The sequence below is a fragment of the Leuresthes tenuis genome, unplaced genomic scaffold (assembly GCF_036924035.1).
Source record: "Leuresthes tenuis unplaced genomic scaffold, fLeuTen1.0.hap1 SCAF_10, whole genome shotgun sequence".
Classification (NCBI taxonomy): domain Eukaryota; kingdom Metazoa; phylum Chordata; class Actinopteri; order Atheriniformes; family Atherinopsidae; genus Leuresthes; species Leuresthes tenuis.
The window spans coordinates 12,026,722-12,049,285 of record NW_027325364.1 but is presented as its reverse complement, the minus strand read 5'-3'; the positions used below and the strand labels follow the sequence as shown (position 1 = coordinate 12,049,285).

The following is a 22,564-nucleotide window of genomic DNA, read 5'->3' as shown; positions in this document are numbered from 1 at the left end:
AGTGTGTTCCGTTATAATACACTTTTTAAACTGGATTCATCTGAAATGGCAGCTTTCACGTTGTGATGTAGTGTTCATAGTTGTCCAGTAGGTGGTAGTGTTCAGGTGAGCTCACAGCCAAAGGGGCGCATGTGACGTCACTGCTACGTTACTTTGGCGCGATGTCCAGACAAATTTGAAAAGCAGAGGACTCAAACCGTTTCGTGCACGGAAGAAGACGAAAGTAGGGGGTCTTCTTTTATACAAAGATTTGAATCGTGGCAAGCGGCACAGCTGTTATTGCAGGTAACATTTATGTTTTAACGTTGTTAAAATTGTCGATGGTTTAGTCTTTCTCCAACTGTTTCCGCTAAACGGCTGACGTTTGTTTGGTTAGCTTCGATAGTTAGCCTGCTAAGTTTAATAGCGTTAGCTGTTTGTTTTGAGTCACAGCAACGTTATCGTACAGTTATATAGAGACCCCGTCGAGTTTCTATGCTACTTTTAAAGACGGGAGTGATGTTGCAGGTTCAAATTTCTTCAAATTTTTAGAACCCCAGTTTTATTTAGAGCAAACGAAAACACGGTGTAACTCCCATAGTAGGCTACTACAACAATGCCCCGTATATGTAACGGAGACCTTGCATATTTAGCAGAGCAAACTGACTTACTAGGTTATATAAGGTTGCATATGCACTAATGTTCTCATTCTTTACCATGGCTTAGGGATGTCGTGGGACTTTTTTGTGCCTGTGTGCGTGGGGGATCTGGTGAAGACTGGTGGGATCAACCAGTACGTCGTTCAGGATGTGGTCTCCCCAAAACTGCTTCCATCCCAGCTCAATAGTAAGTTTAAGTAGTAAGCTTGTATGGATTGTGGAGCTCCTCTTTGTTAACACACGGTTGTGACTGGACTCTCTCTTTCACATCAGGATTCAAGGCAGCTTTCAGAAGCCAGGGACCTTTGTGTATATTGGAGCATTTCGACACAGGCTACAGCGTGTTACAGTAGGTGTTGATCGTGTGACGCTTGTAGTTTTTACTGTAATTAATCATTTTTACAAAACCCGTGTCTTTTCTTTTTAAGGCACTTCAACTCAGTGGATCTTGCGGTGAAAGAGGATACTATGGAATTACTTGTCCAAGGTTAGACTCAACTTGAACATATGTTTTTATATTTAAATCGAGAACCTTTGTAAACTCGGGGCTTCGATTCTGATATGAGTTATGATCATGAGTTTTCTTTCTCTTCCAGTGGTTAGTGGCCTGGCTGTTTCCCTACCGGCACTTCTGGTCTCCACCTCCCTCTCAGCAGCAGAGCGCAAAGAGAAACTTAATGCTGTTAAAATGAGTGTCTTCTTGCTCTGCAAACTCTCAGAGAGCCTTGAAAGCGTCTCCTACAGACAGTGTATTGTCACGACACCAGGGAAGGTATGGTTATCAATGAGCTTTTTACTTTGACTATAGCCGTTCAATTGTTGCTTCTACATCGAACCACTGGGAATGTCCAGTGATGAGTCCATGGCAAAATTTATGATCCAGTCAGACCAAGAGACTGTGGTCTTCAGCCAGCTGATAGGTGGGTAGTCTTGGTAGTGTGGCTGAGTTTTATTACACTGCTGTAAGGGCCCACCCATAGCAAAATTGTCTCTTTCTACAACCTGCCTGCCTGAGAGAAATAGGATGGGTAAAGTAGAATATGTCAAACAATCTGTGTGTGTGTTTTAGTCTTTGTGTGTCTTGTATGAATGTCCAATATGTATCAGCCGACAAGAAGCCATAGTCTCTGTAAAGGTGGTTTGGGAGTTATGATTAACTGACTTTGGTAATCTGAGGACATTTTCCCCCCATTCATTTGATTTTTCTTTTAAAGTTAAATATCTTTGAAGGTTAACTTGCTAAATGGATCACCTTTCTCTTGTTTTGGACAGGGTGGGAAAAAAAGCAAATCTGGTGCTGAAGGACTGCTGCAGTGGGACTCGGAGAGAGAGAGGGTGCTGCAGTCTCTTGTCCAGCTCCTGCAGCTGGATATCCGCTCCCTCTGGAGCCTCTCTTTGGTGGAGGAGGAGTTTATCAGGTACTCTGCTGTCTGAGGAGCTGTGGGTGAAGTCCCACATCATTAGAACTATCTTAACTAGGTTACATGGTGTGATTTCCCAGCACTGCTAACACTGTAGCTTAATGGTGACTTTGCTTGTTCATTAGTGATGTCACAGGAAATTTAATAAGGTTAGATGATCCTGGAAATGTGTTTCACTCCCTAATTCATTGGAAATTTCCTTGTAGTCCAAAATTGTCTTTCTTTTTTCTTTTTTTTTTTTTTAGGAGATATTTGTGTTCTAGTTCATATTTAGTCTGTCTTTAGTTGTAAGGTCAGCACTAGAATCTTTTATAACTCGTGTTTTGATAGAATATATATATATATAACACATACAATAGACCATTTACACACAAAGCAGTTCTGTTTAATTCAGTATCTTATGCCATTTAATCTTGGCTTCAGCTTGCTTTTTGCCCATACTATAACACGAACAAACGTGAAACTGTATGCGTTTTATTTCCTCTTAGCTGTGTGACCTGCTGCTGCTACAAGCTGCTGGAGAACCCAACCATCAGTCATGTCAAGAGCAAACCCACCAGAGATTGTATAATTCACTTACTGGGGCTGTTGATCAAAAAGTACAATCACCTCCTAGGTTAGCGTCCTCATCACATACAGCCTTGTGAACAGATTTTATTATCCAACATAAGAGCCACTCATCTTTGGCATCTATAGTTGCTTTTTACCGTTTCAATGTCTACTCTTAAAATGTTATAGGTGCCGGTGTTAAAGTGATCCAGTTGTTGCAACACTTTGAGCAGTTGTCATCGGTATTTGCCCAGGCTGTGTCTGTGTGGAGCACAGAATATGGAGTCAGAGCAATCATAGGAGAAGTCATAAGGTTGGTACATGATTTATTCATTTATTAAGCTGTTGACACTTGACTTACCCTATTAAATGAGTTTGTGGAAATCTAGACATTGAAAGCAAATGCATTTCTGGTTAAAAGTTAATGATTCTTTCCTATCTCCCAGGGAAATTGGTCAGAAGTCTAGTGAAGAGCTCGCCAGAGAGGGGTCAGGTGTTAAAGCCTTTGCCACCTTCCTTTCAGAACTTGGTTCTCTGGTACCTGAATTAATGATTCCCAACATCAGTGTCCTCATCACACATCTGGAAGGAGAGGTATGTTGAAAGGGAAATATGTTGGCTTTAAAGGTCCCTTTACGCTAGATTTATAGTCGTCCGGAACGTTCTGCGTCGAGGGAACACATTGCTCTGCAATTCACCGCCATGCCGCTAAGGGGGTGTAGCTGTGTGTTTGTGTGGTTGTAGGGGTTCTAGCCGAATCCTTGCTTTGTCTAACGGCAGTAAACAATGGCAACCGAGGTGGAGCAGCTGTATTTGCAGTTGGAGCTCATCAATATTGAACAACAAATGCTTATATTGCAAATGTTGAGGCGCAGGCAACAGAGAAGACATTTGCGGAGGTCTGTGCGGTGTAGAAAAAATTAAAATAAAAATAGAAGGACTGGAAAAGGCAACTGCCGGAAATTATGTTATTTTTATGTTATGTTAGAATTGTTGAAGCGCATCTTGTAATACACATACAGCGTATACAGCTTGGCAGTTTTTTTTTTTGTTTAGTTTCTGTGTATTTATCTATTTTCTTTATTTCATGCATATTTTGCCCAGTGATGAGACCAAGGCGAATACGAGCTCACTGAATGAGAGTTGGGTTCTTCTTGCCTTGACTGGCAGGTAATCTTGGCAGTGCAGAGGAGGATTCCTGCTCTGCTGTAAGGGCCTGCCGACAGTGACTTGGCTCTGCCCAAATTATTCCTCTACAGTCACAGAGGAGTAATTGCTTGGGGTGATGCTGACAGTGTGCGATTGTTGTGTGTTTGCATGATGTATGCGTGTGTGTGCAGAAAGCAAGAAGCTTACCCATCTCTCTTTGCTATTCTGTGAGCCATGAGTGTTGTCTTTGGTAATCTGAGGGCTGTAATCTGTAACGATTTCCGTATATTTTCCAATGCAGTCGTAGAAACTGCGCTGACTTAAACACCTGCTTGAATGTAAATGTTTTTTCAGAGCCACACGATGCGTGTTGCAGTCTGTGAGGTGCTGGGGGAGATCCTTGTGCGTGTCCTGTGTGGTGATGGGCTAGATGACTCTGGCAAAGCTGACCGCGACCGCTTCTTTGACATACTGCAGGAACATCTGCATGACACACACTCGCACGTCAGGGCGCGTGTGCTTCAGGTCTACACGCGCATCGTCAACAGCAAAGTATGCTTTCCTTGATGCTTTGTGTATTTTTTTTTACTTTTTATTTCGTTTAATCAAAACGATGAAGTCCCTCTTGGTATTAAAGGCGTTTTCTTCTGAATTCAGGCGCTGCCTCTGTGTCGGTACAGCGAGGTGATGGAACTTGCTGTGGGACGCCTGATGGATAAATCTATAAATGCAGTGAAGAGTGCCATCCAGCTGTTGGCGGCCTTCATTGCACATAATCCATATAGCTGCAAGGTAACTCAAAGAAAATTGATTCGGTCTCTAAATGTCATGCATTTCTTAGGTTTCTTCATTGGGCTTTGTTCCGATGTCTTTCAGCTGAGCAGCGCCGATCTGAAGAAGCCTTTGGAGAAAGAGACGGCTAAACTGAGAGAAATGAAAGAGAAACTGGAGGGGGAAGCACCTGGTAAACAGCCTCTGTGATTGTTCAGAAATGTCTTTAAAATGGTGCACTGCAGAATGATTTAATTCGTGTTGAGTTCCTGTTTTGCCCAGTGATGAGACCAAGGCGAATGCGAGCTCACTGAATGAGAGTCATGTTCTTCTTGCCTTGACTGGCAGGTAATCTTGGCAGTGCAGGGGAGGATTCCTGCTCTGCTGTAAGGGCCTGCCGACAGTGACTCGGCTCGACCCAAATTACCCCTTTTAAAGTCATAGAGGAGTAATCACAGGGGAGGGAGCTGACAGTGTGTGTGCGTGTGTATTTGAAAAAGGCAAGAAGTTTACTTTTCTCTCGTTTCTGTTCGGTGAGCTTTGAGCTGTGTCTTTGGTAATCTGAGGGCCAAAGTAAAAACACCCACTCAAACCGTGCACGGCAGGTGTGTCGACTCGTGCATTTGTAACATTAAAGCTTTCATCCATTTTGTACAGTTATCAAACGTTTGCATATATTTCCCTTGTTTTAAATTTCTACAACCTTAATGTATGAATTTGGAAGTGCATTTAGTCCAATTAAAGAGTAGATGTTGAATATTTGAATTATTCACATAAAATAGAGAAAGCAGTCAGAAAGTTCTATATTGTTGTTAGGGACATAAATTATGGCATTTCAAATGTAGCATCAGTAAATCATTATTTTTTTCCACAAACTGACGAACCTTTTTTAATCACTCTTAAATATGGGAAAGAAGAGTGTTCATTAGTCCTGCAGGCCAACCGCACGGCTAGATATGTCTTCATTTAGTTCATTATTGGAACCAGAAAGAACACGACTTTGTGTATATTAGGATGGGGGAAATGTCACTCTGGAGAAAATTAAGAAAAAAGTGGTAGTCAAGCAACACTTTCCCCATTCTGAGACTGACTATTCTCAACCTGCTGCTATTTTAATTTTCCATTGCATTGTTCCACATATTCTTTGTAGCTTATACACGAGTAGCTGTCACTGAATTCGATTTTTATCCCCTCTCCCTTCCTGCAGTCGCAGTGATAGAAGCGTCAGAGCTGTGGGATGCCATGGAGCCAGAGCTCCTTGTAACTGTCAGCACAGCGCTGGAGCCCACGAGTGAAGAAGAGAAAGAACCGCGGGAGGAAGAGGATGACAGGGGTGTGGAGGAAGAAAAGGCTGCAGAGGACGACAGAGCAACTGCGGTGAAGATAGCTCAGTACCTGCGCGTCAACAAATACAGGTGATGGCTGTCACCAGCGGAGGCGCAGCTCAAAGTTGATCGGTAGTGTCACTGCCTCAAGGATTTTTCTTCTTTGCCTCTCCTACAGTGTTAATTAGGCAAGAATTTGACATGAAATCTGTTATTTCCCCCTGTGCAGGAATGCTGTTCAGCTTTGTATAAGAGCTCACAGCTGCTTCCCAGAATCTGAGATGTTTGCCCGTCTGTCCACTGTCACTACCAAGAATGTAATGGACACCCTGGCTTTGATTTTCAAAGGTAAAAGCTTTGTGCTGTTCACTTAATACACGTCTATGAAGAGATGATTGAACACGTTTAAGGTTCAGGTCTTTGTGTTTCCGTTTAATTGATAGAATTTGATTGAACTTTTTAAAGTGTTTTACAACACTAAAAGACTTCTCAAATCATTGGTCTCTGTTAGAACATCAGTAACACTGTGTGTTGTATTATGATGCAAACCATCATGAATGCTTTACTGAACTGAACTGAAACCTCTTCAGTCCTTTCCAAGAAGTAGCTGTAATTTGATTAGATAAACAAGCAGTTGGACTCAAATCTGAATGTGTATATGTGGAACTTTCTTCCCTTTTTATCATGAATGTCCATCTACTTTAAGTGCTGATAATTATTCTTGATTAAATCAAAAACCTTCCCACTACTTAACATGGTTGTCAGCAGATGTGTACACTGTCCCTTAGAGACTGGCCATCACAAAGGAAATTTAGTAATAATTGGCTAATTATTTGGTTTTTCTTTTCATCTAAATGCTGCCTGTTCACACATTAAAAGCATAAAGGTCACCTAATTATTGAGCAGCAGCTTCAGGAGCTGCTGTAATCAAGCAGCGATAGAAAATTGTTTTTCTATGTGGGTCTTTTTTGTTTTTTCCTTTTATAAATGCCAAATCACATCAACTGTGTATAGTAAATCCTCTGTCCCTGGTATTAACTTCAGGCTCTGGTGAAGATGCCTCGGAGCTCAGCCAGAACTTGCCACTAGCCCCACAGAAAGAGGGAGCTGAAGAGGGGGATGACGGTGAACTGAAGAAGCAGGAGATGTTGGTGCAATACCTGAAGGATACAGAAACCTTCGCCTTACAGGTGGAGAGAGCAATATCTGTCATCAACATGATGCTCTACTGGAAAACAACCTCGGGTACACGGCTCAGCTTATTTTACGTTTCAGTTTATAGCTTTAGGCGCTAATGAGGTGAACGTTGTATATTATACGAGATAAATGTGGGTTTTTTTGTTTGTTTTTAGTGGTCCAGGAGGCAGTGCAGTTCTGTGTGACTGTGTGTGAGTTCAGTGTTGCTAACTCTGTCAGTGGAGTGAGGAAGATGTTGCCTCTGGTCTGGTCAACTGACGCTGCCATTAAAGATGCTGTGGTTCAGGCCTACCGGCGCCTGTATCTGAACCCTCAAGGAGACACCGTTAGGTATGTAAAGAGAATATATCGGGCTTATAAAACACATTCTGTTCGTATCCATTTGTGTTAAGAGACTAATGTTATCAATTGCTCAATTATGCTTGTATTTGATCTCATGTTGAGGGTCAGCATTCAGATTAGTCACATTTAATACATTTTCTGTGAATGCTTGCTGGCTAACGTTCCTATTTTGGGCTCATAACATTCATCAGATGCAAAAACAATATAAAACTGCTTGCTTAACATATATCATTTATTTATTTTTGTACACCTCAGGAAAACATGGACTAAATAGAATTGTGTTCGTCTGATCTTTTATCAGGATCAAAGCCCAGACTCTTGTCGACAACCTCTCTGAGCTGATGGTGGATGCATCTCTGGGAACTATCCAGTGTCTCGAGGAAATTGTGAGTAACTGTTAATATGACTCATATTAGAGTATATTAAAATGACTCATCCATGTGTAATGTTAAAATATGTCTATAAATTGATTAAATGTTCATTGAGGGGATTGTGTGTTTGTTTCCGAGTTTTTTTTGTTTTTTTTTCTTGTACCAAAGCAAATGGGTCCTTGTAATCAATGCAAACACGTGTCTGTAGGTGCAGGAGTTTTTTGGCAGTGGCAGCATTCTCCAGTCCAGCGTAATTCAGATGTTGTGGGAGAAGTTTACCGGTAAACGAGAAACTCCTGCCATGCACAAGCGGGCTGCAGTGTTACTTCTGGGCATGGCTGCACGGTAAGAGACAAAACTCTGCGTTTTAGACAAATTTATCATACCATGATGAAGAATTACCGTCTCACTTTACCTGCCTGGCTGGTTGTTTTAGTAAAATGTGCTGATAATGAGACAAAAGACAACATGGACATCTTCACCCCCCATCTTGAGCATACATGCTGTATCATTGTATTCCATGATAATTTGCCTTGAACTGTTTTAGGTGCTATTCCTGCCTGTGCAATGGCACTATATTTTGGTCCTGGCTCAGCTACTTGACATACAGCAATTCCTCATTAGTCAGAACACAAGCCTGGGCTCAGCTCCTCTTCATTGTAATCAAAGTCACGACTGTATATCTGGCTCCTTGCCAGTGCATTTTGTAAATATATATGTGTTCAGTCTACCTCAAAGAATGTTGCTGCTTTAGGGAAGAGCGATCGAGTGTGAGGAAAAAACAGAGTATCTGCAGTCCACCCACACTGCTGCTTCTCCTCATCCAGCATCGGCAGCATTCATAACCTATTAAACCTTCTGTGCTTCTCCTAACCCATCCTCCTACATGCATTATCTGGGCACCAGCCTAGCTCTGGCGAGGCCAGCACAGGGGTGATTTAGGGCAGTGTGACTTTGTTTAAAGATGTGATCATACTGGATTCTAAAATGTATGCTTTAACAATGCTCTTTTGTACGTATCTGTAACAGGGCGGAGAGAGAAGTGGTGCTCAGTAATCTGGATACTCTTTGTTCTGTGGCTCTGGGAGAAAAAGTGACTGAAGACTTCCTTCTAGCAAGAGACACAGTTATCACTATCTGCAGCATCACAGACCACGTCAGGGTAAGATGTGAACCATAGTTTGCCTCTTTAGTAGACTCTGTAGGCCAGTGTTAGAAAGTCCATTTTATTCCAGTAAAGACTGAACTTTAGTTTTTTTTTTTTGGAATACTTGGGGACTCCTAGTCCTCTTCAACTCATCTGTTGTAAAAGAGAAAGCTTATTGCAAACCTGTCCTACACAGTTTGAATTATAATAGAAACAAAACAATTTACTGTGTCAGGCTCAAAACAAAACTGGCTTTTAAAATGCACATAAACATGTTAGACTGACCAAAAATCAGACTATTGCTCTGGGGTTGCAAAATGTTTGCATGTATACGCTTAACTGGATTCTAAGTGGTTTACACGCTTTGCGCATGCTTACAAATGCTGATGCACTCTTCCAAAGAAGGAGAAATGTGGGATAATGTGCATCTTTTTGTAAAACTGCATAGAAAACAGCATCTAATAAAGATACAGCCCTGTAAAGCTATCCAAAACATCATTTAACATGGTGTTGATTTTCTACAAGTGAGATTATCAGTCAGTTGTTTTGCACTATGATGTAATAGGTTAATGGGAAGAGGCTCAATATTAACAAGCTCAAAGCGCCTGTCGCCACCTGGGGCGGCAGTGTCAGACATACTTCAGTCAATAACTCAATTTCCCTCCTGTGCTTTTATTCTGAGATGAGGACGGTAAGCCAATTAAATGGCCAAGTCGAACTTTAAACGTACTTGTAAACACACTGAATGTTCTAATGCTTTTCTTCCAGCAATCAAAAGGAGCTCCATTCAGGCTGCCTCAGGACCATCAGCTATTCACCTGCCTCACACAGGCCATCGCTGAAGGTAATGACAGACGAATGTGCTCTTTGATTGGAAAACATCTACTTTTTCTGGTCCCATCCTCTGACTGTATTTACTTTAGGAGCGGTGATGGAAGACCCTTACTGGCAGAGCTTTATGGAGCAGGCCGTCCGTCTCATCTACTTCCTGGCTGAATCCCCGGACCAGCTGTGCTCCCGGCTGCTCCAGCGAAGCGCTCGCCTCTTGCTTGATCAGATTGCAGAAGGCGGCGAAGTCAACAGAGATGTTGGCCAAACGCAAGATGGATCTCAGGAGTGCAGTGAGCAGGGTGAACAAGGTGAGTCCTAATGTCTTTTTTTTGTGCAAAAGTCTTGGTGACTTATCACTGGCGTGTTCTGACGTCCGCACTGACTATGTAAGACTTGTCCCTCAGCTAACTCGTAATCACACGTGTCCATTTGTCTTTCTCTCCTGCAGTGAACTGTGCGTGTCTGGCGCAGCTGTTGGCTCTGTGTGGATGCGTGGCTTTCTGGCAGGTGTCTCACCTTGAGCGCAGTGTGAGTGCTGAGCTGCGGAGGAGGAGAGGCGAGACTGAGGAGAGGGAGGAGAAGGAGAAAGGACCCGCCAGTAAAGCTAAGGTAACGAGCTGCTGTGCAGCTGTTAGACTATACGATGCGATATGCTCAGGCTTAGCTGGTGAAATAACGAAAGTTATTTATTATATCTTTGCAGAACCTGCTCACTACCATGTTTTGTGTTATGTCTCTTGACAGTGTCTTACATGCAATTAGACTGTAACTTAAGAAATACAATTTAGTATAAAGTTGAAATGAATAGTTCTTCTTCTTCTGTATTTGTATGAGTTGAATGAAGTGTTTTATGGATTCAGCGAGAAAACAGTGCAAACATATGATGGTTCCACATCAGTTTTCATTAACTGTGTGACGTTTGTAGAAGCAAAAAAAACATTTTTGGGCTCTGGGAATTGGCACCTCATTAGTTGATTAAATCGAATTGTTGATTGATTTCATGTTATGGTTCTGGAGTCTGATCAGATGTTTGCACAAAACTAGTTGGAATGCTCAGCTCGACAAAAGTTGGAAAGCCTAAATCAAATAAAAGTACTTCTACAGATACTTTGATTTTACTTGAGAGTCTAAGCTGAAGCCCAAACAACCTGCTGTGCAGTGATGTATTCTGACAATCAGAGCACGTCTCAGCAGGACGGCTTTATGATGAGATTTTAGCGACACAGTTGATGAGTGATGGTTTATAATTGTTCAGCCCAACAGGGGAGGGAAAGATAAATGTTTCCTTAATTGCGATTGGAAAATTCTTTGCACTCATTTATTTTATTTATCTTTTTCATGTGTTTCTCTCTCGATCCTGAGACAGGCAGTGCCAGAGTTTGACCTGTAACAAAGCATCTAGGTTTGACCTCCAGCTTTGCTGTTTCCTGGTGAACAGCACCAGGGGATAGTGATTGAAAAGAATCCTTGAGCCACATGAATATGCTTTTTACACAAATCTGACATTGGCATTTAACGTTTCTGTAAGTGATGAACAAACTATTAACCTGAGCGGTGGGCAGCTGCAGAGAAGCAGTGGGGGGGCAACGAACTGATCACTCAATCTTTCAGCCAACATTACTTTTTCCTTTTCCTTTTCTTGCCAGTCAGGGAAAGGAACTGATGAGCTTGTGGTCAGAAATGGCTTCTTAAAGCCAATTTAAGCACCGGCTGCCCTCACAGACACCAGTTTTCAGTCTGGGGAGGCCACCACCAGGAATCAATACTTTTAGGCTTTCCTATTTGATGGCAGTTTGATAGGAAAGATGAGGATGGAAAGCCATAAAACATGTCTCTCTAAAACATGTTGAGTCTACTCAACCAGGCGGGGGGTTCCCTGTTGTCATTTGTTTTACCGGAACTAAATGCATCTCGTGCTGTTTTTACCTGAATATGAGGCAAATTCCATCAGATTGTGCCTTTTTAAATAAAGAGCACCCCACTCATCTAATAGGCGTTCATGGTGTATTTTGACGGTTTTATGGGTGATTTGTTTGTCTTGCAGCAAGCAGCCAATGAAAGTGCTATGGAGGAGGAGCTCGGGTTGATTGGTGCCTCTGCTGAAGATACAGAAGCTGAACTCATCAGAAAAATCTGCGAAACAGAATTACTGGCTGGTAAATAAAAGCTCATGTCATTTGTTTCGGGGCCACATCAAGCTGTGTTATAAACCCTTCATGATACAATTGATCTTCTTCGTAAATCATATAAATAACCAGCTTATCTCAATCTGTTTAGAGGGAAACCTGCTGAGTGCTTTCCTGCCTTTACTGGTGAGAGTCTGCAGCTCCCCAGGACGCTATTCCCACCCCCAGCTCACCACTGCTGCGTGTCTGGCACTCTCTCAGTACATGATGATAAGGTAAACATGCGATTAAACCATTTTCCTACAGCGTCGTACTTATTGAAACACAAGTACATAGAATTTGGAATTGTAAAGTTTGGTTTTCAGAAATTATTATGGCAGGTTATTACTAACATCTGACATTTGACGAGTCAAACAGTATAAAGCATTAATGCTGTAATTTCTTTATCCCTTCTATCAGCCCATCGGTGTGTGAAGAAAACATCCGCCTCATGTTTACGGTGCTGGAACGCTCTTCTCTTCCGGTCGTAAGGGCCAATGCCATTATAGCCCTGGGAGACCTCACAGTCCGTTTCCCAAATATTTTGGAGCCCTGGACACAGAATCTCTATGCAAGGTAATGTCCACTTCTGTTAGACCAGCCTATGAATAGGAAACTTATCTCAGTGGCAGCTCACTCCCTCGTCTCGTACATACACCAATTAACTCTCTGGCTGCACATTATCATATTCGTAGATTGGTTTTGTTTTTCCATGCAAGATTGTAAGGAGACATCGCTTGTATGAAGCGATGGCTCAGCTGAGTGGGTGTATTGTAAATTATGTTTCATTGCAGCAAACGCCCTCCCACCCCCCCACCCCCCCAAACGCTTGTAAAATCGAGCTGTCTTCATCCAAATCCCACCATGTCTCAGCGTGTTGTTCCTCTCAGCCAGTTGAGTGTTGCTGCTGTCACGATGCTCCACTGAGCCACATGATGGGAAAAGTTTACTCCATCCATCCTGACTTTTTAATGGTGGGAAGCAAACTTTGAGATGATCCATGTTGGCAAAACTTTGATAATGTGCTTCATATTCTGATGTCTGTGGTTGCCACGGGAACTTAACATCGCTTAATGGCTTTAAAAAAAAAAAGAAAATCACCACGTTTGAACTTGGGTGGAGACTCCGACCACATCGGGCAAGGGTGCCGAGAAACAACGAACAGCCTAATTACTAGTGTGTTTTAGATTGTGAGTAGACCCAGTGACTAGTATTTCATAATTATACAGTTTGGTTGAGGGGCTAAAGTCAGAGGTTTTACAAAGGCTTATGCTGTAGGTGCGCTTTCATTTTAAAAGCTCTTAACGGTCTTCGTGCTACTTCTGCACTTTTTTCCTGTGGCCAACAAGTTTGCTCCATTTGAAGTGCAGTTGTAATTATAATGGAAGATAATGCTCACACTGAGGTGTTTTCCATATGCGAAACATTAGTTCCTTTTAAAAGACCCTACTGCGCTCGCAGTGTTTTCTACCTGATAAGCATTTCATAGTGTTCCCTAATTGTCTCCCACACACCACCACCTCCTCTGTTCTCGTGGCTGCTGCCCTGGTGCCTCCTGATAAGCGCATTAAGAATTAATTACCCTGTTCATTGCTGTTGTAAGCTCCTGCACTGGCATGTGGAAGTAGCATGTTCAAATGTGTGATCCTCTGCCAGGAGTCCTGCTCTCTGGTTAAAATGAGAAATGGTAAATGAGTTTCTTTTGTTCTGTGGTTTTGGGTAATTCTAAATCGGTCTCACGTTGCTCTACCACAGTCTGTCCCGTCCTAATGCATTCAGCTGAGGCTGTGGCAGCTGTTTGGTTTCAATTATTTTAAGCCAAAGTGACGTAAAAGTATAGGTGATGTGCCTTTTTTTTTTTTTCCTTTTATTCCTGTCTAGTCGTGCCTTTGACTTATATAGTTTTCATATAGGCCATCAGTTTCATCCATTTTAGAATATTATGGAATACTGTAGATGTTTGTCATTACATTTTAACAGGGATTTAAGTAACAAATATGTACTCGTACTTCTATTTCTTAAAGTATATCATTTTGTTGATATTTATCTTTCAAAAAAGTTAGACACATCAGTAAATTACGTGATGTTCTATGCAAATAGATCTGAATGCAGATGCTTAATACTTTGAATCTCTGCATATAGTGGGAATCCTTGACCACAGCCTGCCACTGTAAGACGCCAAATTACCCTCAAGTACAAGAAAGGCGACGGCCTCATTACCCAGCGTTTGATTTGTTTACCCAAAAAATTGTGGAGAAGGTGGTAAACAAGGCTGCGTCCAACACACAAAAGCATATGTGCCTAAATTAATTAACCGGAGACGCTGAGTTTCACACTTCTCTGCTAATTACCTGTAGTGTTGCTGGTGCTGGTTCACATTTTATACAAGTCATCTGAAGGTAGAAGTATCGAGTTGCAAACGTTTTATCACACCTCACTAATCGCACATGAAGGACACTTATATTATTCTACTTGGTCCTACTGGCTCTCCTGATCCCCTGGTTTTGACTGTAGCTTCACCAGAGGCTCAGTTTTATTTCAACCAGCAAAGTAGATCAGCATCCACTGAATGAGCTGGCATGAAATTCAGAAAACATTTGCTTTCAGCTCTTTCTGCCTTTGCATTAAATTTACATGAATGCATTGGCAATCAGCCCAAGTGAAGGTCATTTTTAAAAACATGGCATTTTTATGCAGTGCAGAGTTTAAAAGCCTGATCTGATTCTGGACCACAGGAATATGCAAATCCCCTTTTTGCATTTTAATCCTAAAACTGAGACAAGGGATGAGTCCATGTCATGTAAATGAACTAAAATTGTTCAAGTTGTTGTACATTGTGTGACTCTCATGATTTATCACCCATATTACAGATGGAATAGTTTTATTTCTTTGTGCCATTACCAAGTCAAATTTGACTTTGTGTAGCACTTTGCTTTTAGATAAAATAGCTTCAAAAGCATCATCTCCTGCAGCACCAACCTCACTTTAAGTGATAGCTGTATAGTTAGTCAAATGAGATGCGATGATCCAACAATACTGTTTATAATGCAACACCACTTGTGTTGCCTGTGTTTTTCCTCCTGCTACTCTCATGCAGCGAAGCCCCGACACCACCACCACCACCACCTCTGCAGTTTCTTACAAATTCTTCTCATTGCTGCCAACGTAGCAACTTTTTTTTTTTTTTTTTTTTAAAAAGCATCTGCCTAAAGGAAATGACCAAAGGAAGAACAGCGTCGTGAGTGCGTACACGAGCTCGGACACGTGCTCTTACACCGTCGGCTCTCTTTGCAGCCCTTCTGTAAACTAAAAATCTTACAAAAGATTATCTTATCATTTTGTTTGTAAAATTCAACATGTCATCTTAAAACCTTTTATTTCACTACTTAGCTGTACATTTTCAGAGAGAAGATTGGGGAATTGTGTTCGTGTTTTTTGTTATTTGCACAGTGAAATTTTCCCATCTGTATTCAATGTGTTTTATAGTTTTAAATCTTCTCATTTAAACGTTAACGTGTGTGATGCAGCTTCACATTTTCTAACAAGGATGGGCTGTGGTTGTTGCATTTGTTATTTACACAGATGCGCTTCATAGAGCAGAAACAGAGGGAAAACCTAGAGGGGTTTTAATTGGATTACAACTGTCTTTAAATAATTTAATCATTTCATTTAAAGTGCATATTTGTGGCATTAAGTTAAAACTGAACATTTAGCCCAAGGCACAGCCGTTGTTAGCATGCAGATAATCTAAACCAACACACTTCAAATAGATTTGTCTGTTACATATCCACATGTTCGTTCTCTCATTTTTATGTTTTTATTTAGATTAAAGCACTTTTTACCTCACAGAGCAGCTGCTGTGGCTGAGGACTCCGAGTCATTACCAAAGAGGCTGAGACTTAACAAGCCGACCGGTAATTTGATTTATTTTTTTTGTCCTCTTCTTCTTCCTCCAGACTGAGTGACGAGGTTCCTTCAGTGAGGCAGACTGCTGTGACAGTTCTTACTCAGCTGGTGCTTAAGGATGTGCTCAAGGTCAAAGGTCAAGTGAGCGAAGTGGCCGTGCTGCTGATTGACCCGGAGCCGCACATTACCAGCCTGGCCCTGAACTTCTTCAATGAGCTGGCCACAAAGGTACATGCATCCAGGGGCTGTGATGGAGACTGAATAAACTGACAGATGTTTAACTTATTTGCGTTACCCGTTAGGACAACGCCATCTACAACCTGCTCCCTGACATCATCAGCCGCCTGTCTGATCCAGAGAGAGGCATGAGCTCAGAGGACTTCAACACCATCATGAAGTGAGTTTCACAGCAGTCCAGGATCTTTCTTCTATTGGATGTCTTTGTCCACAGAGTTTATGTCCACAATTTTGAAACAGTCATTTAAGAGGCTTTTGAGGGGGAAATGAACAGCTTTGTTTAGAAGTTGTGTCTGTGTTTTCAGACAGCTGTTTTCCTACATCACTAAAGAAAGGCAGACTGAGTCTCTGGTGGAGAAATTGTGTCAGCGCTTCAGGACTGCCAAGTGAGTACATCTTCCCTCATTCTCATTCTCATCCTCCCACCTCTAACCTGCATCTTCTGTTGTTTTCACTGAAACCGTTCTGCTGCTCATTTCTGAGTCTGTCCTGCGCGTTTCTTTGTGTGAGATCTGCGGGTGGATGTGTGGGTAATTAGTGGGTGTTTTCACCGGGAAGAAAATTTCACAATTAAAACGAGTTCACAGTTCGGTTCACCCATCACTGGCATCTTTTTATTTACTCTTTTTGTCATGGCAACCGTGTTCCTGTACGGTTCGGCAGAGTACATGCGATGGCAGGCCTGGCCAGGCTTCAGCCTCTGACTCATACTCCATCCATACACGGAGCTCAAAGGAAGGACATTTTATATTATACGATGGCAAAGTGAATTGAGGCATAAAAGGTTCCTCGCAAATGAGATTTGGTCCAAACATCAGAGCGATGCCATGTTCATGAGTAATGAGCTGCTTTGTTTAGGGTCTGGAATGTCTGTGCATTTTGTTGTTGTTGCTAATCAGGTTTACTTCCTAATCACTCAGGCTTTCATTCTGTGCTCTCCTCAGGACCGAGCGTCAGTGGTGTGACTTGGCCATGTCCCTGTCTCTGCTGTCCATGTGTGAGCGTGGTTTTAAGAGGCTGCAGGAATGCTGGGAATGCTACAGTGACAAGTTGACTGAACCCGGAGTCTACCAGCCTCTGCTGTCCATCACTGCCAAGCTCCGCCGCGGCGCTAAACCACAGTTTAAGGTGAAGTAAACTCCCCATTAAAGTAGATGGACCAGTATAGCTCATTTTTTCATTATTTGCATTTAGTAACGATCCATTTGTTTATCAGGCTCAGGTCGAAGAGTTTGAAAAGCGGCTGACTGCGGTTCACACTCGGGGCCTCGAGAACGTAGAAAGTCCTGAGATGGATGAAGAGAACCAAAAGGAAGGAGGGTCTAAAGAGAAGAGTGTCATGCGTACGCCTCTGCCCACCAGAGGACGTCAGAAGACAAAGAGAGGTCAGAACTCACAGCTTTGACTTTGAAGTTCGTTGAAACAACTTCTTCTTTTCCTTTGTTTCGTGTCAAACAGTTTTCTGTCTTTTTTCAGGTCAAACGAAGTCCTCGGTTTCCAGCCACGGTGACGACTTCGTGACTCCTCAGAAATCTCGCAAGTCCAAGAAACCTGTGATCACCTTCAGCAGTGATGAGGAGGAGGAGGAGGAGGAAGGTGAGTCCAGCCTCTTTGTTTATTCAGCAGTTCATTTTTCAACATGGAGTTGTCTGACCATCGTAATTTGAATTTTTCAACTTGATTGACTGGTAAATACTCATGAAAAATGATGATTATAAAGTAAAAAACCAAAACCAAACACATCTGTTCACTACGACCTGAGATGGAGAAGTTGGATGATAAAGGATCTGTTTTTAAAAAAATAATAATAATTTGTTTCAAGTTGCACAACCAGTTTATTTTTTATCTGAATTAGTTTGTCACCCAATTAACCGAGCTTTTGTGCTTAAGTTTGTCTACTTTTACAGTTGGTGCTCTGTATCGAGTTTATTTTGTAGAGACACTTGGGATGGAGCCGGTGGAGTGGGCCTCACTCTTAGACTCGCTCTCAAAAAGTGAGCAGTTCAGAGTAGCAGCACTAATCTGAGATCTGCAGATGCCTCGAACACCTTGACTGAAAAATCAAATCTAAATCCCACATAAACGAATTTAATGTGGTCATAGCATTAGATGAGATGGGGAGAACGGGGCTTTTTCACTAGTTTCTGTAGAGGGTAAAATGTCTTTGATGCTTTTGATTAGATTGCAGTTTACGCTTAAATGTTTTAAAATGATTAAACTTTTAGCCCGAAAGAGCGAGTCTTTTGTCAGGAAACTGGCATTTTTCACTGAACACTGACTCAATAGATTAGTGTTGAATTAGATTATTTTTTATAGTTCCTTGGAGTTACACCAACTGACACAGCTTTGCCATTTGTTAGACCAAGAACCAGCATTAGCTGAGACATTTTGCAGAGGTTGCTGATGCAACGGTGGATTTAAAGGCCCCCCCACCCCCAGCGGTCTGAAGAGGAGACGATACATTCATGAAATATGAACTCTTACAAACCTCCTGTTTCCTTGCTTAGAATGAGAGGCTGGTCCCAGACATGATCAGGACCTGTCCTACTGTACCACGTTTTATTTATTTGCTCTTTATTTCATCAGATGCTGTGATGGCAGAGAGTGAGACCCCTAAAGTGACGACACCCATCGCACGCACATCCAGACGAGCTCGCCTCAGAAACTGATTTCCGTCTTTCTTGTTTTGTCCTTTTTCTGTCCCTTTTTTAAAAAAAAAAAACTTTATCTATTTAGAAATGTTGCATTTTTTTATCTTTTTGTATATAATGTTTTAGCAGTTTTGATGCTTGGCACCAAACCTTAAGTAGTCTGTCATCTTCTGACACAGAATCCCAACAGCTTTTAATAAACCTGTCTCTGGTTTTAATGAGAAGTTCTTGTCTGTATTTCTCTGCTTTATCGTGATCTATCTGCACACTGAAGGAACCCCCTGACATGTGTGTGAAGGCTTGTGTCTGCTGGTTTAAGTCGAGTAAATTTATGCCGTCATTACCAGCGGCGTTGAATGCCTGCTTGTATCGTGTTTGGACAGCAGCGTTTAAAGCTCGGCCACAGCTTGCCCAGACAGTATTACTGCCCCACTTCAACTCAACTTTCTTTCCTTGCATTTTCTGTCATATTCTTTTCAAGCTTTCTCAGGAGAAACACTTTCACTGTGTTCCTCAGTAAAGAGTGAAGCTGCATGTTGTTTATTCAGTCTTTTCTTCCTCTTCTTTTTTTTTTCTCACCCATTTATTCTGTCTGACACACATGCCGTTGCCTAGCTGGCCATTTCTGTTCTCCTGTAATCAATCTCTTTTGTAGATCTCCCTCCATTCTCTGCCTGGTGTTTTTCTCCCTTTCATTCTCCTCCTCCTCCTCCTACTCTCTTCTGCCTACTTTTCCTCCAGCGCTGCGCTGACATCACATGCACGGTAGTTTAACCCCCCCCATCCCCTCCTCACTAATCTCTCCCTTTCTCCTACGCCCTCTCCCACACGTCCTCTCCAAAAAGATGAGAGGGGTGCATGTTCTGTATGTGTGATTGATACGTTATATAAAGACACTTGCCAGCAGCAGGCTAACTGTATTTGTCTGAGGACAATTGCAGTTTAAATGTATTCAGTGGGTGCTGAGAGTGCAACGTTAAGTTCATTTGCACTTCATAACTTTTGTCAGCGCTGTACAAAGATTAGTTCAGTTTGTTCGTGCTCGATATGAAACCTACGTGAACCGAATCGCTGATTGCACGCCCAGAATCTATCGTTTGTGGCAGGGGTTTATTTCCTTGAAATAATCAGAGGCTGCCGAACTTTAAGGTCAGTGTGTTGGATCATGCAGCTCCTGCTAATGTTGTAATTTGGCGGCGGGGGGCACAGGGAGCAGATGGCACTGACAGACTGTAACTTACCCAGCAGAGAGGGGAGGTCGCTCCACGCTGGGAAAGACCACTGAGACAAAGGGAGAGAGGGAGGCTTAGATGCTTGAGGAGCATTGTTGTCACATGGGAAATGTATAATTCAGGTTAAGTCGTGACTGAAACACGTGATTTCTTTTTCCAACGGCTCAACTGGTCATTTGCAGGTTGCTTTGACGCAGCACTCGCTGACCGTTGCCCTCTGACCTTGGCTTGTGCAGCACGCTGGCTTCAGTTTGGTTTCCGGAGTGCTCACCACACACAGTCACCTTGGCAGTGAGAGTCTGTCTTTCTGAAGCAATGACATCACTCTAAAGAAAAGGGGACGAGGAGGAGGAAGATGATGTGGAAGTGGTGGTGGTGGTGGTGGGGGAGGGTGGCGTCTCTGGCTCTACAAAACCTCTGCAGCATCCCAGCTGATGCCCCAGCATCCAGCCTCTGCCAAGGGACAGACGCAAGAGAAAGAATCACCCTTCCAATTCCATCACAGAGCGACCGCGAGGAGGAGGAGGAGCCAGCTGAGTGAGAAACTGATGCTCCCAGCAGGTGCCAACAAGTAAGAGGAAGCTGAGAGACAGAAGGTGGGAGATGGAGAAGAGTCTGTGAGGGCAGAAGACACTCAGAGCTCTCGAGGAAAAAACAGGTGAGTTCTTTTTTTTTCTTTTTCTTTTTTTAAACAGCGGGTCTCTATTTTAAAGATTAAATCTTGATAAGATGTAGTGAATTAAGATAAATTACAGTGATAAGTCATTGCTAAAATGAGCTGACATAGTTGCAATTGATTACTTTTTTCTGTTCTCATTTTTAAAGTAAAAGAAAAATAATCTGGCAGTTTTTAAATGAATCACCAATAAGACATAATATAAGCTTAATTTATTTATCTATTTGTTTAGTTTTGTTATTAAAAAAAGACAACCATTTTACCACTTAACTCATCCTTATGAGACTTGATGCAACACAGTTTTATTCTTGAGAAGATAAATTCACCTAGTTTCTTTTTTTTTTCTCCCTTCTACGCTTTTGTTTAGCTGCAATAACAGAGATTTAAAAGCTTAACCACTGACGGGGGCTGTCAATTAGTTTCAGCTAGAAGCCGTTATATATATAGAGCATTAAGCTCACCAGCATTTTTCTCTAAAATAGAATTTATTATTTATATCCCAAAGAGCTGACTCGAGGACAATCCATCATTATTAATGTCATCAAGATAAATTTATTTGAAATTGCTTTTGTATTCCTTTGAAAATAGCTGAAGTCACTTTATTTTTTTCAGCATAAAGCTTCAATCTCTGCAGCCAGAGAGTTTCCAGTTTTCCTGCTCCGGTTACTGCTGCTCTTCGTCTCTGCTGCCATGCTGTGTCCTGTGCTGCTTTGTGCTACTCTGCTCCTCCTGACTCCCTTAGAGATCACAGAGGCGCGTGCTCTGCATCCTTCTCCCGATGCTGTGCAGGTACAGAGCGAGAGGGGCTGACAGGAGAAGTGGATTGAGGGGAATTCAGAGTGGATGAATACTCCACGAGGGGAGGCTGAGCTGAAAAGAATGATGATGAAATGCATTCCTGATTGAATTATTCTGCCTTGTACACACCCTGACAATTAAATTTCATCTTTTCTTCCTTCACTGTGTAGTTTATGGAGCAGTTTCTGGAGCGCTATAATGACCTTCTGACTCTGGACGATCTGGAGAACCTGTTGAACAGCCAGCCGGAGGAGCAGTCCACCGTTTCTTCTGGGGTCAAGGTGGCCGAGAACCCCAAGTGGGCTGACGTCCAGACGCAGCCCGAGACCCCCTGGCTCCGGCTGCTGAAGGGGGCCCTGGCCAATCAGAAGCGAGCAGAACCGGACCGGTCACGGAGGGGCTGGAACCGGGGATGCTTTGGCTTGAAACTGGATCGGATCGGGTCCATGAGCGGACTGGGCTGTTAGTGGGAGAGACGTGGCGGAAAGCAAAGACTGGTGACATCTTTCTTAGAGGGGAAAAAATAAAAAGCAAGCAAAAGCTTTCACCTGCAGAGAAGTATGTGAACGTGTAGACGATGTGTAGTGTGGTGTAAACCTGCAGTGTTGCTAATGTGGTTTCATTGAGTGTAGATCAGATGCTTCACACTTTATTCCTTGTGTTAGAATAAAAACTGAATATTAGAACACGTTAGATATGTTTCCATCACATTACCATCCTGGATTGTTGGATTCTGTGCTCCTTTCTTTGTCTGCGTGCAGTAAATGTAGAGATGTTTTGACATTTTGTGTTCTTAAAAGCATCCGTGATGGACGTGGATATCCAAAGATGATGGCACCTATAAAACCTGCGGCTTATTTTTATGTTCACCTTTTGATTTGCATGAATAAATGGATTTGACATTTGTGGCGTTCTGGTTCTTGCTCATAGAAGTTCAATTCTTGCTCCCACATGGTTCACTTCCTATTGACGCCTGTCATCTCAATTTCTCCTTCAAAATAGAGCTTTGCATCCTCATGACAAAACGTTTTTATCTTGATGATTTATTCCATATTCTTGTGGCTGTTGGAGGGAGTGAAGTCCTTCCCCGTCATGCTGGAGCATGGACCTGCTGCTACGTCCAAAACTCTTTCTACTCTGGCATCTGGCAAAGTTTCC

General features: G+C 42.4%; 2 protein-coding genes and 3 non-coding genes across 6 annotated transcripts; all 5 read left to right on the top strand.

Annotated features, from left to right (window-relative positions):
* Positions 1-138: 138 nt before the first annotated feature.
* Positions 139-18,881, top strand: ncapd2 (non-SMC condensin I complex, subunit D2). Of its 2 annotated transcripts, none has more exons than XM_072394029.1 (32): positions 139-285; positions 706-825; positions 912-987; positions 1,067-1,125; positions 1,235-1,410; positions 1,911-2,056; positions 2,548-2,675; positions 2,798-2,921; positions 3,055-3,202; positions 4,112-4,309; positions 4,415-4,549; positions 4,634-4,721; positions 5,736-5,943; positions 6,083-6,201; positions 6,898-7,098; positions 7,206-7,380; positions 7,694-7,778; positions 7,972-8,108; positions 8,793-8,925; positions 9,679-9,754; positions 9,834-10,040; positions 10,190-10,350; positions 11,786-11,897; positions 12,019-12,142; positions 12,327-12,482; positions 15,863-16,040; positions 16,115-16,209; positions 16,355-16,435; positions 16,994-17,177; positions 17,266-17,434; positions 17,526-17,645; positions 18,636-18,881. In XM_072394029.1, exons 2-32 carry the CDS (start codon positions 708-710, stop codon positions 18,716-18,718), a joined length of 4,200 nt encoding a protein of 1,399 aa, XP_072250130.1. In that variant the 5' UTR covers positions 139-285; positions 706-707; the 3' UTR covers positions 18,719-18,881. The 2 variants fall into 2 exon arrangements, with proteins under 2 accessions (XP_072250130.1, XP_072250129.1); XM_072394028.1 differs by having other exon boundaries at positions 9,834-10,049.
* Positions 1,485-1,818, top strand: LOC140317471 (small nucleolar RNA U85). The gene has a single exon (XR_011917769.1). It is a non-coding gene; the product is annotated as a small nucleolar RNA U85 (small nucleolar RNA).
* Positions 3,707-4,021, top strand: LOC140317467 (small nucleolar RNA U85). Its single transcript, XR_011917766.1, has one exon. It is a non-coding gene; the product is annotated as a small nucleolar RNA U85 (small nucleolar RNA).
* LOC140317470 (small nucleolar RNA U85) lies at positions 4,805-5,098 on the top strand. The gene has a single exon (XR_011917768.1). It is a non-coding gene; the product is annotated as a small nucleolar RNA U85 (small nucleolar RNA).
* A 1,445-nt stretch (positions 18,882-20,326) lies between the features above and the next one.
* nppcl (natriuretic peptide C-like) lies at positions 20,327-22,311 on the top strand. Its single transcript, XM_072393262.1, has 3 exons — positions 20,327-20,590; positions 21,221-21,397; positions 21,577-22,311. Exons 2-3 carry the CDS (start codon positions 21,299-21,301, stop codon positions 21,871-21,873), a joined length of 396 nt encoding a protein of 131 aa, XP_072249363.1. The 5' UTR covers positions 20,327-20,590; positions 21,221-21,298; the 3' UTR covers positions 21,874-22,311.
* Positions 22,312-22,564: the final 253 nt, after the last annotated feature.